Source organism: Sceloporus occidentalis, unplaced genomic scaffold (assembly GCF_023333645.1).
Source record: "Sceloporus occidentalis isolate IW3139 unplaced genomic scaffold, rSceOcc1.0.p SCAF_3, whole genome shotgun sequence".
Taxonomy (NCBI): domain Eukaryota; kingdom Metazoa; phylum Chordata; class Lepidosauria; order Squamata; family Phrynosomatidae; genus Sceloporus; species Sceloporus occidentalis.
Window position 1 is genome coordinate 238,548,710 of NW_028316983.1, and position 17,280 is coordinate 238,565,989.

At 41.1% G+C, this 17,280-nt stretch overlaps 2 protein-coding genes across 5 annotated transcripts in view; one reads left to right on the forward strand and one right to left on the reverse strand.

Moving 5' to 3' along the window:
* CCN4 (cellular communication network factor 4) overlaps positions 1–7,045 on the forward strand; it is a 39,282-nt gene extending 32,237 nt beyond the window's left edge. For both annotated transcript variants that reach the window (XM_089518957.1, XM_089518958.1), the window contains 3 exons: positions 240–497; positions 2,571–2,764; positions 6,309–7,045. In XM_089518957.1, coding sequence (XP_089375083.1) covers positions 240–497; positions 2,571–2,764; positions 6,309–6,608 — 752 coding nt within the window. In that variant the 3' untranslated portion in view covers positions 6,609–7,045. The remainder of the gene's footprint in view (positions 1–239; positions 498–2,570; positions 2,765–6,308) is intronic.
* Positions 7,046–14,120: 7,075 nt separating this feature from the next.
* Positions 14,121–17,280, reverse strand: part of NDRG1 (N-myc downstream regulated 1) — a 59,001-nt gene continuing 55,841 nt past the window's right edge. For all 3 annotated transcript variants that reach the window (XM_089517992.1, XM_089517990.1, XM_089517993.1), the window contains 2 exons: positions 16,706–16,757; positions 14,121–15,814 (listed from right to left, as the gene is read on the reverse strand). In XM_089517992.1, coding sequence (XP_089374118.1) covers positions 15,582–15,814; positions 16,706–16,757 — 285 coding nt within the window. In that variant the 3' untranslated portion in view covers positions 14,121–15,581. The remainder of the gene's footprint in view (positions 15,815–16,705; positions 16,758–17,280) is intronic.

A 17,280-nucleotide genomic window follows, 5' to 3' on the forward strand; every position in this document is an offset into this window, starting at 1 on the left:
TGCTGGGACTTGGGGATTCTGGAAGATGTAGTATAAGCAAGGAACATTTCCAAGATGTTTATGGAACAGTCAGCTGCCAGTCCTTTCAGGAGAGATGTCACCTTATCCTTTTCCTTAGCGAGCAAGATTTCTTTGGTCTGCCCTTGGTTAAGTGGGCATGTTATCAGCTTGAGCTTTCACTGAACACCAGCCAAATCTTTGTGCCCTTTCATATCCATCTTTTCCTACCCCTTCTGTAGAAATTGTCGGTGTGGGCTGTGTCCTCAATGGCATCAGGTACAAGAATGGTGAATCGTTCCAGCCCAATTGCAAATACAACTGCACTTGCATCAATGGTGCAGTGGGCTGCATCCCACTATGTACAGACTCCAAGCCGCCCCTTGTCTGGTGTCCCCATCCTCGGCAGATTAAGATGACAGGCCAGTGCTGTGAACAGTGGGTTTGCGATGACACAAAGAAAATCAGGAAGACCTCTCCACGGCACATCTCTTCTGCAGGTATGGGGTTGGGACAATGCAGTGAGGAGAGACAACAGAAATGTGAGACCATGGCTCTAGTATCAGTGGGGGCAGAAAATCCACTTTGAGTTTTGTTCTAAACTTGAAATTGCTGTCCAAGTTGGTGGTCCTATTGACAGCACATTGGCTAGATTGTTTAAAGTTTGGACCAAAGCACAGAACACATTGTCACCTCACTAAAGACCACTGGACAACAGACAGAAAGATAAGAGGAGAATGAAGACATCATGCCAAACTGCATGGAATTCCAAGTAACTTCCTTATTTTCTTTAAGAACAACAACAACAACCCAGTCTTTGGAGAGACAAGTGAAGAGCAGTGGGTGGCAGATGGGAAAAACATACTTACATTGTCTTCCCAGCTGGCCATCTTTCTGCTCTGCTTCTTTCTTACCATCACGCTTTCCCTGCTGCAAGACAAATGTAGCAGAAAGAATTAAAAATTCTCTTGCTCCAATATCAACAGCCCAGTTCTGTCCTTCTCTGCAGCTGTAATATATATCTGGATGTTGTTGTTGATGCTGTTGTATACCTTCAAATTGTTTCCTACCTATGGAGACCCTAAGATGAACCTGCCATGGGGTTTTCTTGGGAAGTTGTTCAGAGAAGCTTTTCCATTGCCTTCCCCTGAGGCTGAGAGCATGTGACTTGGCCAAGATCACTCAATGAGTTTCATGATTGAGCTGGGAATCAAGCCCTGGTCTCCAGAGTCATAATCCAACACTATGCCATGTTGGCTCCCTATACCTAGATACTCCATAGAATAACTGTTAATTCAAGATGCCATTATCTTTCCTTCTAATAGCAAACTCAGATGGTTGAGTGCCAACAGGACTGGAGGGGAAACAGGGCTCCTATGAAACAAGAGGAAGGTGGCGACATTCTGATTACAAATGAAATGACTGCATCCTGTTGGTGAATTACAATGGTCATTTGGTCATTGTGGAGGTTGGAATTCTGTTCAGACTGTGTAATGACCAGAATGCCCCCCCCCCCCCCCAATTCACCTTATAAACAGTGCACAGACATCCGCAACATGGCCATTTCTATGTTGTAAGAAAGCGGGAGGAGGAGCAGGGACACCCTCAGCTCTATTCCTGTAGCTAGATGTGATACAAAGGTATCATCTGTGGGTACTTCCCAAGTACCCTTGGAGAAATACAGAAAAATTCCTGGGTAAATCCCTGGACACTCTCCAACAATGGCCATGTTGGGAGGAGGATGCACTGCTTGCAAGGTGGATTTGTGGGGTAGCATTGGTGGAGGGAGCTGCAGAGACTGAGGGTGCATCTACATTTGAAATAATGTACTATGACAGCACTTTAAGTGTTGTTGCTCTATCCTATGGAATGCTGGGATTTGTAGTTTTACAAGTTCTTTTGCCTTCATTGCTAAAGCATGCTAGTGCCTAACAAAACTAGACATCACACAGTTTTGTAGGATGGAGCTATGGCCGTTAAAGTGGTGTCAAACTGCATTATTTCTACAGTTTAGATGCTCCCATAGCGACATGACACATGGACATCTCCCAATGCAGCATCATGACCATATTTTTAAAATAATTAGAAAAGACTCATGTTTTCCCTTGCTTTTGAAAAGGGCCCAATGAAAGTGATGGGAAGGAGAAACAGAATACAGCTTGAGACTCCCTTATCTGGAATTTCAAAACCCAATATATTCCAAAGACCCAAACCTATTTTATAGGTAGATGAGATAGTGACACCTTTGCTTCCTGATGGTTTTGTTTCATGCACAAAATTAATTTAAAAATATTATATAAAATTACCTTCAGACTATGAAACATGAAGGAATTTCGTGTTTAGATTTGACTCCCATCTCCAAGATATCATCATGTATGTATATATGAATACAGATATTCCAAAATCCCAAAAAATCCAAAATCCAAAACACTTCTGGTCCCAAGCTGTTCAGACAAGGGAGACACAACCTGTACCTCCTTCCTCCAGAATGCGTCCTGCCAGCAAATGTATAAGTCCATCCTTGCAAAAGATGTGGAAACTTACTGGATTCTATGTATTTCTCTGTCTTGCAGTTTATGAAGGAGAAATCGAGTCATGGCAGAAAAACTGCATCCTTCACACCTCTTCCTGGAGTCCCTGTTCAAAGACTTGTGGTCTGGGAATCTCCACAAGGATCTCTAATGATAATGACCAGTGTCGCATGATGAAAGAGAGTCGGCTCTGTAACCTGAGGCCATGTGAGGAGGATATAATCAAACACATTAAGGTATGGAATCAGGGCCACCCCAAGACATTTTGTGGCTGAGTCAAAGAACACGATCCCATTTGGGATCATGGAAGCATGGTGCATTCCATAAGAGTGCACAATGAATCAATAGCCCAAGCTATTGAATCCAATTGCCAAAATAGGCTGAGCACCTCACATGGCTCCTTTCAAATTTTGACTAAAAGCCAGAACAGATTTAATTCTCCTGTAAAGTTCAGACTAAAATCCAGAGCAGATTCACTCCCCTACTGACAAGGTAGTCACTAGTCACCACTAGTCAATATGGTGTCCCATTTCCAAATTTATGAGTGCATCCACACGGCAAGAAATAATCTGGTTTGACGGCACGTTAATTGCCATGGCTCAATGCTGTGGAGTTCTGGGGATTGTAGTTTGTTTTGGCGCCAGAGCTCCACTCCCCAGAATTCCTTAGCATTGAGCCATGGCAATTAAAGTGCTTTCAAACCAGATTATTTCTGCTGTGCAGATGCAACCCTTGCATAAAGACAAATTTTAAGTTTTAGCTGACTTATTCTTCTACACTGATGATGGAACAGAGGTGGAGGTGTATGAATTAAATTCACTAATTCATAAGTTAATTAGTTAAATTATAAATCTAGGAATTATCAGTATCACACTAATTTATAACTTTGTTCACATTAATCAAAATTGCAAATTAATTTTATAATGTTCACTAAATGATTAGTGTTAACAAATTTACACATCCATGAATGTATTACTCTTAATCTGTAAATTAATTTCTTAGCATCAATCATGTAGTGAACATTACATCAATAACCTGTTAGTTGCATGTCATTTACCATTTAAAAAAATAGGATGATGAAAAATAGTTACTCTCTCCCAAATTACCCCTAAAGTATTATTTTTAATAAAATATGAACAGTTAATTGTTATTGATGTTATTGAAACTAACTGAACATGTTGATATTAGAATGACTAAAATAATGATGTTTAAAATTGTTATTAAAATTATAAAAAGTTATGAGTAACAATTTTCATAATTCTTTATATTTAAACATCATTATTTTAGTCATTCTAATATAACTGTTAAGGAACTATGGGCAATTTAATTGTTCATATAGGGCCAGCGTGGCATAGTTGTTTGAGTATTGGTCTACAACTCTGGAGGCCAGGGTTCAAACCCCCACTCAAGCAGAAAAACCCACTGGGTGACCTTAGGCAAGTCGCACTCCCTCAGTCTTAGAGGATGGCAATGGCAAACCTGCTCTGAAGAAACATGCCAAGAAAACCTCATGATAGGTTCACCTTAAAGTTGCCATGAGTCAGAAATGACTTGAAGGCACATGACGACAACAACAATTTTTCATGAATTGATTCCAAGCTCTGTCATTCTCCATAGGTTTTGACAGTAGGAAAGTTTTGATGGTGCAGCTTGGGATATGTGGCACACCTACTTGATACCTAGATAAGGAGCACAACAGAAATGTCTGGTGAGGCCCCCATACATAGCACCTGAAACAAGTTGCCTCAGGCCTTGTTTGCACTGGACATGATATGCCGGGACATCCCAGAGTATCTTGGCCCTGCAGCTGCACCAACATGCCTCCGTTTTTGTGCCAGGACAACTGTCTGCACAGCATCCTACAGACCCACCCTGTGTATCTGCCACCACCATAGGTTACTCACTTCTGAGATCAGACCAAGGGATCCAGTAACAAGCAAATGGCTGGGCACCTCGTTCTGACTTCAGAATAAGTGACCAGCAGCGGAAGCGGATGCACTGGATGGCCCAGTGAGATGACCTGCAGACAGCCACCACAGTATGGGAACAGAGCAGGTAACTTTTCAAAATGTGTTTAAGATAGTTATACCTTGGTTTGGCAGCTGAACATGCCAGCCATCATCTGAACTGTTTGCACCAGAACCAGGTTTCGGGATGTGCATTGTCTGGACAGAATGGGAGTGTGGGGAGACATCAGGCCTTTTGCCCCATGCAGACAAGGTCTCACTCTACGAAATAGTAGTGCTGGCGTTGTACTGGACATAAACACAAGTGATTGTGTCTCCACAGACACACAAAAAGTATTTTCATGTTAGCCCTTTAATATGGGATCACACCTCTCTTACAGCAAGAATATTCATTTATCCATGAGTAAGCTCCACTCAACTCAGTGGAACTTATTTCTAAATCAAATGTATAGAATTGCACTGTAAGGCCCTGAGAGGTCTGTTAAGTGGCTTATGATCTAGCATACTAAAAAACATATATGTATTTCAAAACTGGGAGATGCTGGGACTAGCCATCTGAAGTCAAAATTTTACACCCCGCAAGAAATGACTGAAATCACTGAAATGCAATGAATTTTCAGAAACGTGCCTAAGGTCATAAACAAGTATTAAAATATGGGCCTCATCCTGTAAAGGAAAAAAATAGAAAGGGAAGAGAAAGAAAAAGGGAGGTAAAAATGAGAGGTAAAAGAGAGAGAAAAAGAGCGAGGGATAAGGGTAAGGAAGAAAGGAGGAATCAGAGGAAACTCAACACTGAACAATTATCAGAGATATGATCCCTTTGACTGATGAAAAGGACATAAAGAGAGAGTGGCTTTTGGTGGCAAGTATAGCTATGTGCAAGGGCTAATGTGGTGTAATGGTTTGAGCTTTGGACTATGACTCTGGAGACCAGGGTTCAAATCCCCACAGCCACAGAAACCCACTGGATGACCTCTCTCTCTCTCTCAGGAGTTTATTGCACTGGCCCTAAAATAGGCCCAGTGCATTCTAAAATGTGCATGCACGCAGGCGTGCACGGAATGGGATGGGGTCAAGAAACCCATTTTATCACACACTGGAACACCACTTTTGCCACTGGGCATTCCAATTGCGTCCCCGTTCAGTTCCAGAGGGCGCCATTTCTGAGAACTGTTCTAAAGCATTCTCAGAAATGGCACCCTCTGGAACTGAACAGGGACTCAATTGGAACACCCGGTGGCAAAGGTGGCATTCCAGCGTGTGATAAAATGGGTTTCTTGGCCCCATCCCATTCCGTGTGCCCCCCCCCCCCCGCGTGCACGTTTTAGAACACACTGGGCCGGTTTTAGGGCCAGTGCGATAAACTCCTCAGTCTTAGTGGAAAGCAAAGTCAACTCCCCTCTGAATAAATCTTGCCAAGAAAACCCATGTTACATTGCTGTAAAGTCAGAAACAACTTGAAGGCACACAACCATAACCATAGCTGTGCGCACGAGGGAGATGGGGTTCCCACCAATAACTATTCAGCTCTGGAACCTTCCATATGTATCTCTGTGGGGCAAAAAGATCACAAGGAAAAACCATTACAAAATTTAACTTCAGTATATTGTATAATAGTTCACATTTATCTTATGCCTATGCTCAGTAGTTGCTAATGGCTTCTGTTTCTGGATCCATGTTCATGTTCATCTTTCCATGTTCAGCTTTTATGTTCAGATAAGATATATCCCTTTTACTTTATTGAAAATAAGAATGATGTTGATTAGTGAGATAATGTAATTGCTGCCTTCTGTGTTTGTACTCTCCTTTGTAGCCTGGGAAGAAGTGCTTAGCAGTGTACAAGAGGGATGAGCCAATGAACTATACACTCTCTGGCTGCACCAGTGAGACCATCTACAGGCCCAAGTACTGTGGCGTCTGCACAGACAATCGCTGTTGCACTCCATACAAATCCAAGACAATTGAAGTGAACTTTCAATGTCCAGATGGGACTAGATTCACCAGGAAAATCATGTGGATCAATGCATGCTTTTGCAACCTTAGCTGCAAAAATCCCAACGACATCTTTGCTGATTTGGCTCATTATCATGATTATTCAGAAATTGCAAATTGAGATGGCTGAATGCTGAAAAGCATGGAAAGGAATGGGAGAAATGGATTAACCTCCCAGATCTTACATATTATTACTCTGATTTTACAGAGGTTTTTTTTTTTTTAAAAGAGAAGGATAATCTTTTCATTCATCCCCTCCAGTGAGAAAGTAGCTATTTGGAGTTTGTTGATTTAACTTTGAAAAGCTGACTGTGAAGCAAATCCACATGCTCTAAGCTGCTTTCAGTTCAACTCACTGCTTTTAGATTTTTTCCACAAAAGCTGGATTTTCTACAGTTCTCAAATATTTTCTATTTCACAAAAATACACACATATATGCAAGAACAGATTAGCCCAGGGGCAGCTGGTGGCTTACAGGTCAGTCAGTGGAACCTGCTCCATGTTTTACTACACATTTTAATGTGCTGTCCAAATAAAGGAAACAGTTTGGTAATAGGATCCTGTATCTGGCTAGTCTCTTTAAACTAAAGTCTGGAATGGACTCATTGCCCCCACTGACATGGCAGCCACCACTAGATTGGTGTTATTTGGACCCACCCAGAACATTTCCTGTGTAAAACTACTGACAGGAATAGATTCCCATGTATAGCACATGCTGGGAAGACCAATTTTGCATGTACTGATGAAGTAGATCTAGACCTCTACCACTCCGCCTACCAGCATACCACTTCAAGTGACATAAAATTGTATGCATAAGACGCCAATCTATTTTTTACTAGCAGGATTCAGGGCTACAGTACATGCAAAACATAACAAAATTATCCTTGAACATATACAAAGGACTAACAATGCCTTGTAGGCCATCACCCATGTTTCCAAGGGCTTGTCTGCAACCCATTTTTAGTGTCACCCAACCTTAAAAATAGATTTTTCAAAATCTGAGGCCCGTAATTCTACCTAGCTCTGTTTCACCTGCAATGGCTCCACTGTATTTCTGTGATGGGTGTAAAAAGATGTTTTTTTCTCCTGTGGCATTCCACCTGGTTTCTGTACTGGACATAGGAGGCATAGAGTGCTCTTTTGCTTGCCCAAGGTTCAAATCCTTGCTCAGCTATAACAATATACTGTTACTCTAAAAAGTAGAGGGGACTTGGGGTCCCTACCAACAGTCAGCATCTCCTTGGTATTTGTGAGACATTATTATCTCAGAAGGAGGCATGAGAGAGGAGGGTAACATCAGAGGTCTTTCCACCTTTGTGTACCAGTACTTACTGCAGAGAGACTCTCTTAATGTGTAAGAGAGTTTGATTTAGAGATGTTCAAATGTGCATGCAAACACACAAAATCCAAGCAACTTTAAGAAGCATACAAGGCTAGCAGAAAGGAAAGGATGAAAGGTGGTATTGTGAGAAGTCAGGAATTAGAGGGGGTTATAATTACCAGTTCTGAAGACAAGTTCATGGAAAATGGAGTGGGGCTCAGACAGTGTTTGAGGTTGACTCAGTGAGTCAAACCCTCTGTGTACTCAGAGTCTGTGGGCAAACTATGAACTTTTAATTTAGTAACATCTAGGTCTCCCATATGTTCTTGAGCCAGTGTGCCTTCTCACACATGTAACTTCTTATTGTTCCAAATGTCATTGTGACCTCTTAAAAACATGCCAGACATGAGATATCAAATATGAAACCCCATATTCAGCAAGAGAGGTTTAGGGTATGCTAACAATCCCAACACTCAAACCACCACTCCATACTTGCTCCCAGAAATGCTTAAACACAACCATACACTCCAACAATGATGGCAGAGAGCCAGTCCTGAACTACATGGAGGTTCTGCACTGCTTTAGGTGTGATGGCTGAAATGTGGTGTGTAGCTTTTCAGCTCATGATATGGAATTGCCTGCTATGCATAACAAATATCTGCTGGCAGAAGGGACATCATGGCTATGACAATGTGCAGGCATTGTAACGGAAAACTGGCTAGGCAGGGTACAGTCCCCATTCATCAGGTCCTGAAAGTCACTATTGTGAAGGGGCACATGACATTGACTTATGCAATGTTCAATGAACATCCCAAAGACAAAGGCTTGTTTCAGAATTCTTCCCTCCAAACAATACACCCAAGGTGAGATGGTACAAGAAGAACTGGAAAGCAAAATGTCATGGAAGACTGCCATTGTTCAGGGTGAAATACCTTCCTTAAAGTGAGGCTGGAGACAGGGCTAACCATTTGGGCTGACTGTAAGTGTGGAGAACAAAAAGCACCCTGCCACAAGTTCTTTTAGTCCTCTTGAGTATATCTACCCTGTATAATTCCAGCAATTTGATGCTGTTTTAATTGCCAGGGTTTCATTCTCTGGAATCCTCTCTTTTGCAGTGTGTACCCGGAATTCTCTAGTTTGCTCCCCTGAATTACAATAATCAAGCTTTGTAGCAGGAAACTCTAAGTACTTCATGAAATGATGAATCTCAGGATTCCATAGCATGGAGCTATGATGGTTAAAGGGATATTAAAATGCTTTAGTTAGCTGGTGCAGTTATACCTCTTGTTATTTCTGAGGTTTGGGAAACAGCAGCAAATGGGACCTTGAACTTTTTTGCAAACTGGGATGTGACTGTTCAGGATTCCTGACAGTCCATTCCATTACCTGTTCCAGTGGTTGTGGCTTTGTAAGAAATGTACTCATTTCTTGAAGACTGAAAATAGATGATTTTAAAGAAAAATGGCAAAAGCTGCTCATTAGACACAAGAAATGGGGAGTGTTCAGTAGTGATTGTTCTTCTGTCACCATCACCTCTGGGCTAAGCTGCATGTCGATATTACATGTACGATTGCACTTAATATTTCTTCAACTACTGTATACCAATTATCCTAATGAGAATCAGGATTGCAGTATGTGGTTGTGGTGTGGGGGGCCAGCCCTTTTCTGCCACACCACTGACCTGATTAAAATGGCTGTTTACTAGGCCAGTTAATGAGCTACTATTTACAGCAACATAAGCTTATGCCTGATAGCAAATAGCCTCGCAGAGGGTCATTGAGAGGCCACCGTGGAGAAAAGATTTGAGCTTCTTTTTGAAGAGTCCAAGAGACTAATTTTTCCAGACTTTGCAACACACATCCATATACACCCCCCCCCCCAATCTTGTTAAACATAATGCAGATTATCCCTTATCTGGACAGCCAGCATGGTGTAGTGGTTTAAATGTTGGACCATGACATCAAAGATGAGGATTGGATTCCCTGCTTTGCCATGGAAGCCTACAGTGTGACCTTAGGTGAGTTACACACTCTCAGCCCCAGAAAACTCTGTGATAGGTTTGCCTCACACTCACCAAAAGTTGGAAACAACTTGAAGACCCACAACTACCGTAACTTCTTATTCAAAATATTTGGGACCCAAAGTGTTTTGGATTTCAGATTTTTTCAAGTTGAAACACAAAATTCACTTATGTTTTGCATGTGCCCTATACACAGAGGCTGAAGGTAATTTTATACACAATATTTTAACATAATTTTCTGCATGAAATGTTTGTGTACATCGAACCATCAGAAAACAAAGGTGTTGCTATCAATGTGGACAATTTTGGATTTTGGAATAATTTGGATAAGGAAAACTCAATTCATACCACATTTAAGGAAATGGTATCTAAAGTCACTTATGCATTTAGAAAGTAGCTCTCGCGAATTAACAAACTTTGCTTCTCCATTCTTGAGATCTTTCTCATTCCCTTTTCCTGTTCCGTGTGACTCACTCCAGTTCTATGTAGTATTTCACTACACAAGCAGGCTAGCCTCTTTTGCATCAAGAGCAATGGGATTTGACTGGCACTAAGTATGAGTCTTCCACCAATGGCCCAACATTATCCATTTATTGCAAAGATCAGCCAAGTTCTTTTCACAGCAGGAGGTGTGCACTGGGATCTCTCAAGGAGGATTTCATTGCTTCCTCCCTGCCTTCGAGTTAAGCAGCTTATGCTACTAGCCAGACCAATGTCCCTCCTGTGTAGGACAACTACCCATTTCTGTTGCAAGGCTCAGAAATAGCATTATGCTTGTTTTCAAAACAAAGGTCACATTTCAGTAGTGACTCGAGATATTAGCTTGTTCCTGTTTTTGTCTCTACCATTGCCAGCGACCTGGACAAGCTCAGTTCTCTATTACTAAGATGTGTTGTTTTTCAAAATATACTGAGGGATTGAATAACCCTCCTTTATCACAGAAAAAAAAGCTAAAAATCAGTTTTCATGAAATCTCTTCTCTACAGTAGTAGTGATGGAAGGAACATAGAAAATATTTCAAAAAGGATTTTTTTAAAAGCCAAAACACCTTGTCTCTCCAGTGTCCAGAAGACCTGATGAAAATAATACTGGATAAATGAAAATTTCCCCAATTCATGACTTATTAGCAAATACATTATTATTCTGGGCATTATTAAGCATTATTCTGGGGATGGGCCTGTGAAGAAAATGTTAATTCCTGCACATGTGAATTTTGTTCAGAATAAGCTTCTGAACAGCAGCATTTTGTTTTCTGTGCAAAACAAAACAATGAAAACACGATTGTCTCGACAGAATAAGCCCTGAAATGTAGTATTTGTAAGCTGCACAGTTTTTAAACTTTCTCATGAGAGGAAGAAATTATTCATTGCTTCCTCCAAGAACTAATTTTGCAAAGAATTTTATTCCCATTCCACAGGTAAATTAAGAAGTTATGTGTTATGTTTATCCAGAAGCACCTCCAGTGCTACAGCTAAACTGGATTCCATTTCTTACTTCAATCTCCTGTGGTGGAGGATAAAAAGGATTGCAGTTTTTACTATGCAGGTGGTCCTAAATTTAATCCTGTTGTGTTGACAGAAACCTGTCTCAAACCTTGGAGACTTGCTGCTAGGTAGCATAGAGAAGTGTCCCTATTATGGTGTCACAGATGCCATGACCCTCACAGGTTTTCCCCATGACACATATAGTAAGGTCCAAGGCCCCACTTGATTTTTTTTAAAATTTAACTTGGGTGCCTCCAATGCAAAGCCTGATGCAGAACTGTATCCCATCTTGATTGCCTTTCCTCAAAAAGTATTCTCATAGCAATGGTGAAGATGTGGTCCTCAAGATGGCAGATGTACAGCTCCCAGCAGCTCAAGCTCATAGCCAACAGGGAGGAATGATGTTAGGATAAAGTTGACAACATCCAGAGGGTCACACTTCATCCACTCCTAATCTAAAAGAAGGAAAATGGCTGATGATTACAAGTTAAGTACTTCCATGTATAGGATTTCTGGCCACCTATTAAACGACAGATTACCATCAAGCTTGTAGGAAGACAACTTACCACATTGTCTCAACTTGGAAAGCCCAACCAGAATTAAGGTGACCATATAACAACATACAACACCATGTAACTAAAATCTCTCCACTGGCTACCTATTAGTTTCCAGGCACAGTACAAGGTGTTGGTAATGACCGTTAATACCCTACATGGCTTGGGTCCATGGCACTCGTGGGAATGCCTTCTTCTGTATAATCTGCCCCACATGCTTAGGTCCACTGGGAAAAACTTATTACAGCCAATGCAGACCAGGCTAATGGTGTTTACCAAGAGCACCTTTTCATCTGTAGCTCCTAAACTATGGAATGGCTTGTCAGAAGAGATCTGACATATCACCCACCTTGACAGCTTTAAAAAGGCTGTCAAGACGGATTTTTTCCGACCGGCCTTCCCTGATTAACCCATGATTATCCATGATGTCTTACTCTTGTTATGGTTTTATGATTTATGATCATTTTAATAATAATAATAATAATAATAATAATAATAATAGGATTTATTTATATGCCGCCCAATCACTGGGAATCTGGGCAGCTTACAAGAGAGGGGATAATAGACGTTCCCTGCCCTCAGGCTTACAATCTAAAAAGACACGACACAAAAGGAGAAGGGAATGGTGGGGGGGGGAGGGGATCAGGTCCAGAATTCTTCTCTCCCTCTGAGGCCTGGACCAAGGCAGATGGACCGGAGGGAGGGCTCTTCTTCTTCAGGCTAGCCCTGATGGAGCTGGGCCAGCCTATTCTCTCCCTCACAGGCCGAAGGATGGCAGTTATGGAGGGAGGAGCCTCTTTCTTTAGGCTAGCCCTGATGGAGCTGGGCCAGCCTATTCTCTCCATCATAGGCCAGAAGATGACAGTTATGGAGGGAGGAGCCTCTTTCTTCCAGGCTAACCCTGATGGAGCTGGGCCTGCCTGGTCAATTCCCTCACGGGCCAGAGGATGAGTTTTAATATTTAATGATTTTAATTGTATCATAGTTTTGTGTTTATTTATGAAGGAAGGCAATGGGATGTATTTTACTATGTTGTATGTTTTTTATTGTATGCCGCCTCAATCCTTGGAAGAAGTGGGATAACATTTTTATTATTATATCTCTAGAACATCTGAACACTTATTTCCTTTCATTGTGAAGACTGTACATTAATTCCTATCCTGTGGCTTTTTGATTTCTTCAAAAAGAAAGCTGGTAGGGAATTGTACTGAACTGGAGCTAGTAGTGCTGCATTTCTGTGGCTGCTGCCACACGAGGGATTTCATAGTTGGCAGAGGAACGTATGGGATGTATGTGTTAACTTTCCATTCTGTGGTTGATTCAGTTGGTTTGTTCTAGTTGGGATATAGTACATGGTTAGGTTCACATATTCTAGGGAGGAAGATGCAAGTATGGACAAAGGACTAAAGTCCCAGGGTCTTTTTACACTACAAAATTATAGCACTATGGATTCCACTTGAATGCTGTCGCTGCACTTTATGGAATCCTGGGATCTGCAGTTTAGGGATCGGGCGCAGCTAAAGATGCTTCACAAAACTACAAATTCCAGATTACACAGTAAAGTGGAACCATAGTGCTATGGTTATGTAGTGCAGGAGAATTTTCTTTAAGTTTTATGCCCATTTAACCCTCTGTTCCACCCCAAAATTAGCTCTAATGTGTGTCCTTCCTAGACCAGCAGATCCACTCTAGGAATCTCAGGTCCAGAAATGAGTGAGCAGTGCCTTTTTCCAATGTTACTGGATACAGCGCACCTGCGCCATATGCGGGAGCACCAAATGTGGATTCAAGGTCACACAGACGGCAAGCCCCCATAGAATGAATGGAGTGAGCACCTGTGCTGCGTGTGGGAGCACACCCCATTCATACAAATGGGACTTGAGGCCCCGTGTTTTTTGCCTTAAAAGGGGGGAAGGGTCCAGAATGGGGCAAATGCAGACTGTACTGCCATTCTACCAAAAGAAAGCCACTGATAGATGCTCATAAGAATCTTTTGGTCTATTAATTTTTCATTGATGATGACTGGACAAATAACTAAGTATACTGAACTGCAATGCTGCAGGTTCCCAACTATATGAGCTTCAATTCCTCCCATGAATATTGAAATGTATCTTCAATCTCTGATCAGATTATATTTGTATAAATTCTATCAGATGGCAGAAAGCCATTTTTAATAAATAAGTTTAAAAAAAAAAAAAAAAAAAACCTTACCCCAAAGATCCCCAGCACACTCAGGACACAGAACAGAGGCAAATCACTGCAAAGTTACAAATTTATATATTTTTGAAATAAATACAAATAATTCATTAATAAAAACTTTCCCCAAATAGACAAGTTTAGCCTCTCGATTATAGCCCACTGCTGCTCCATATAAAACACCCAGTATACCTCTGAAGTTGTCTTTCATAAAAGAGGTGCTTAATCTAGACTAAAGAGCAGCTCTCTTGAACTACCCAAGTTATTTAGCTGTTGAGATGCTTGATGCTTTAAATGCTTGATATCCATCATTCATTAGCTATATTAAGAGTTGTGATACAGCAAATCGAAAGCCAGTGGAAAAAAAATCTGTAAAATCTACTATTCCCATCTATGCTTGAAATCTGCTGAGTTACCCTTAGCATCCCAAAATGCAGCTCTGCAAATACGGGGAGGAGAGCATTAAGTTGCAGAATCAATGTATTTTTACATTTACAGTCATTCAAATTAATCTCCATTACATCCTTGCTTCTCCCAACCCTCATAAACATGGCGAGATACATTTATAAAGCACCAGTTCTAAGCCTGAAGTTTTAGAACTCCAGCAATGTGGCAGTTACCTCTACAGTATAATCATTATATAACATTTCCACAGTTCTACAACTTATTGCTGGAGTTGGAACTGCCAAAATGCCTCAAGCCAGCAAACAAAAAAAAAAAAATTAAACATCAACTCATGGCGAAAATGCAAGATCTTCCAAAACCACATGCAATTGCCCTAAATAGTGAAACTATGCCAACTAGCTTAGCTGTCTCCTAATGTTCTTTGAGATGCAAAACCAAAAACCAAACTTTATACATTCCTTTGAGAGGATTTTGAACATTAACTTCACTTGGGTAAGGAGATTAAGTTCTAAAAGGGGAAAGACTGCAACTAAAACTTAGGTAATATGACATAAAGGCTTACATTTTGCTCACTCACCTGAAAGTTGCATCAAGTTCCCTATTGTAATTATCACATGTTCATGTAGGGAAAATGGCCTGGAACACTACTCAAAAGGCCAGATACATGTTACCATGTGATTAATATGTACAGATTTAAGTAACTCCAGCTTCAACCTGAGGCTAACAAGCCTTCCATCATGCTTTTCTCCTTAAAGCGAACCTTTCCAGTCAAATGGGACAATTTTTAATGAACTGTAAAATAAGGGAAGGAGGTGAACTATCTGCTTCAAAATTTTTGTTTCTTAGCAGACCTCAGGCAGTTTAGGTGTCTATTTTGTTTACAAATGTTGTTAGCTTTACCTCTGGACATGTTTTAAAGCAATCTAGAATTCGTTGGAGGAAAAAAACTGCAGTGATCTCTGTTAGGGGAACAGAGCCATGGAGATGTCTGCTTTATTGGTCCCTGTTGAATTCTGGGTAGAGGAGAAAGCCATGTGTTACAGAAAACACTTTAGGTTAAATATTATGATACACTGTGGGTGGCTGTCACATCTTGCTTCCAACTCATGCCCATTTAACAGGAAACTTCCATTGACTTGGGGCTTGGTTGCTTGTTGTTTGCGGAATTAGGAGTGAGCTCAATGTGGGTGTCTGTGTGAGAACGACTCCGGACACCCTCTCCAGTGTGAGATCTGCTCCGGGATCCTTCCCCAGTGTGGGATCTGTTCCTGCCACCTTCAAGGGAAGAGACGCTGGAACCAGATGCTGTGCGAGATCTCATTAATCTGGTCATGCTTGCAGAAGGCACTACGAAGAAAAAAAAACCATACACCCAGTGTCATTAATTCAGGAGGCCATTAAAAAAAGAAAGTAAATTATGGAGAAGAGTGATCAAAGTATGCAACATAAAACAGAAAAATCTACAGGTTTTGAGAAGATTAAATAGAAAGTGGGTGAAGATGGTTTTACTGGCAAACCTAAGGGAGGTAGCTTTGTCCACTTCTGGAACCTTGTGTCAGCATACAATACAAGGAAGCTTTGCACTTAAAAGTCTACATTCAATTGCTTGCCTTCTCAGACAATCACATAACCATGCAGACAATGGGGTTGTGATTTTTTTTACAAAGCATGGGGGTATGGCTAAACGTGTGACATCTCCATCACTGGTCTGAACCCATTTTGCCCCTTCATACAAGTAACTCATACAACTATTTCATTCAAGTCCTTGCATGTCCCTACAGAAGCAGGCTACAAATATCTGGGACAAATGGGTAACTTCCATTTCTTCAACAAAATCTACTCTGAATCCAAATGGACAAAGCCACCTTTTCAATTACACTGGCCCCTCCCAATTCGTGGGGGAACCATTCCAGACCCTCCTGTGTAAATGGCAACTCGCAAATGTTCAAATCCCATTGAAAATAATGGCACATGTGGGCATGTGCCACCATTTTATCTCTTCCTGCTTATCTGTATCATTAAGAACAAGACTGTGGACTCTAGGTCTGTGAAAAGGGAGGGACAAGTGTATATCTATTATACACCCCATTGATATATCACATACTCATGAATTCCAAAACAAAGAACTTAATGTTGCATTTTTTCTTTTGTAACTCTGGCCAATAAAAGACCCATTTTTGTAACTTGGCAACAAGATCACAGCACAGCAAGTGTTATTTTCATACATGATATACTTACTGTATCCCATTCCTTGGATAAAGTATTTGAAAGCTTCAGCAAGTTTTGCAGGCTGTAAAAAGAAAGCATAACATTTGAAGAGACTAACACAAGGATTTGAGGTCTATGGTGTGTTTCTGTAGATAAATGAGAATTGCCACCTTGGTATTTCTGATATCCTCATACAAAAGATACACCAAAGATGCAGCTGCCCTACTGAAGTCAAGGAGATCTATCTCTAGGTAGTAGCAGGATATCAATCTAAGTACATCGATCACACTTTTGGTTCAAGAAATATTCTCCAATTCTCCTCATCACTGCCTTCCTTTCTAAATATGTTCCAAATGTGTCTACAAGGTTCATCTACCACCAGGTTGGGGAAAATATGGCACTCCAGATGCTGGGACTGCAATTTCACTATGGGACATAGTGATTAAAGTTGAGAAGAAAGGCAGTTTAATAACATCTGGAGGACCACAATTTGGTCTCCCAGTTAGGTCTCCCAGAGCCTCTGCCTAAAAGCAAAACCAATGCAAACAACTGATAAACCAACTGAGAGTTATTGCCACCCAGGGTGAGCTGGTAATGGCTCAAGT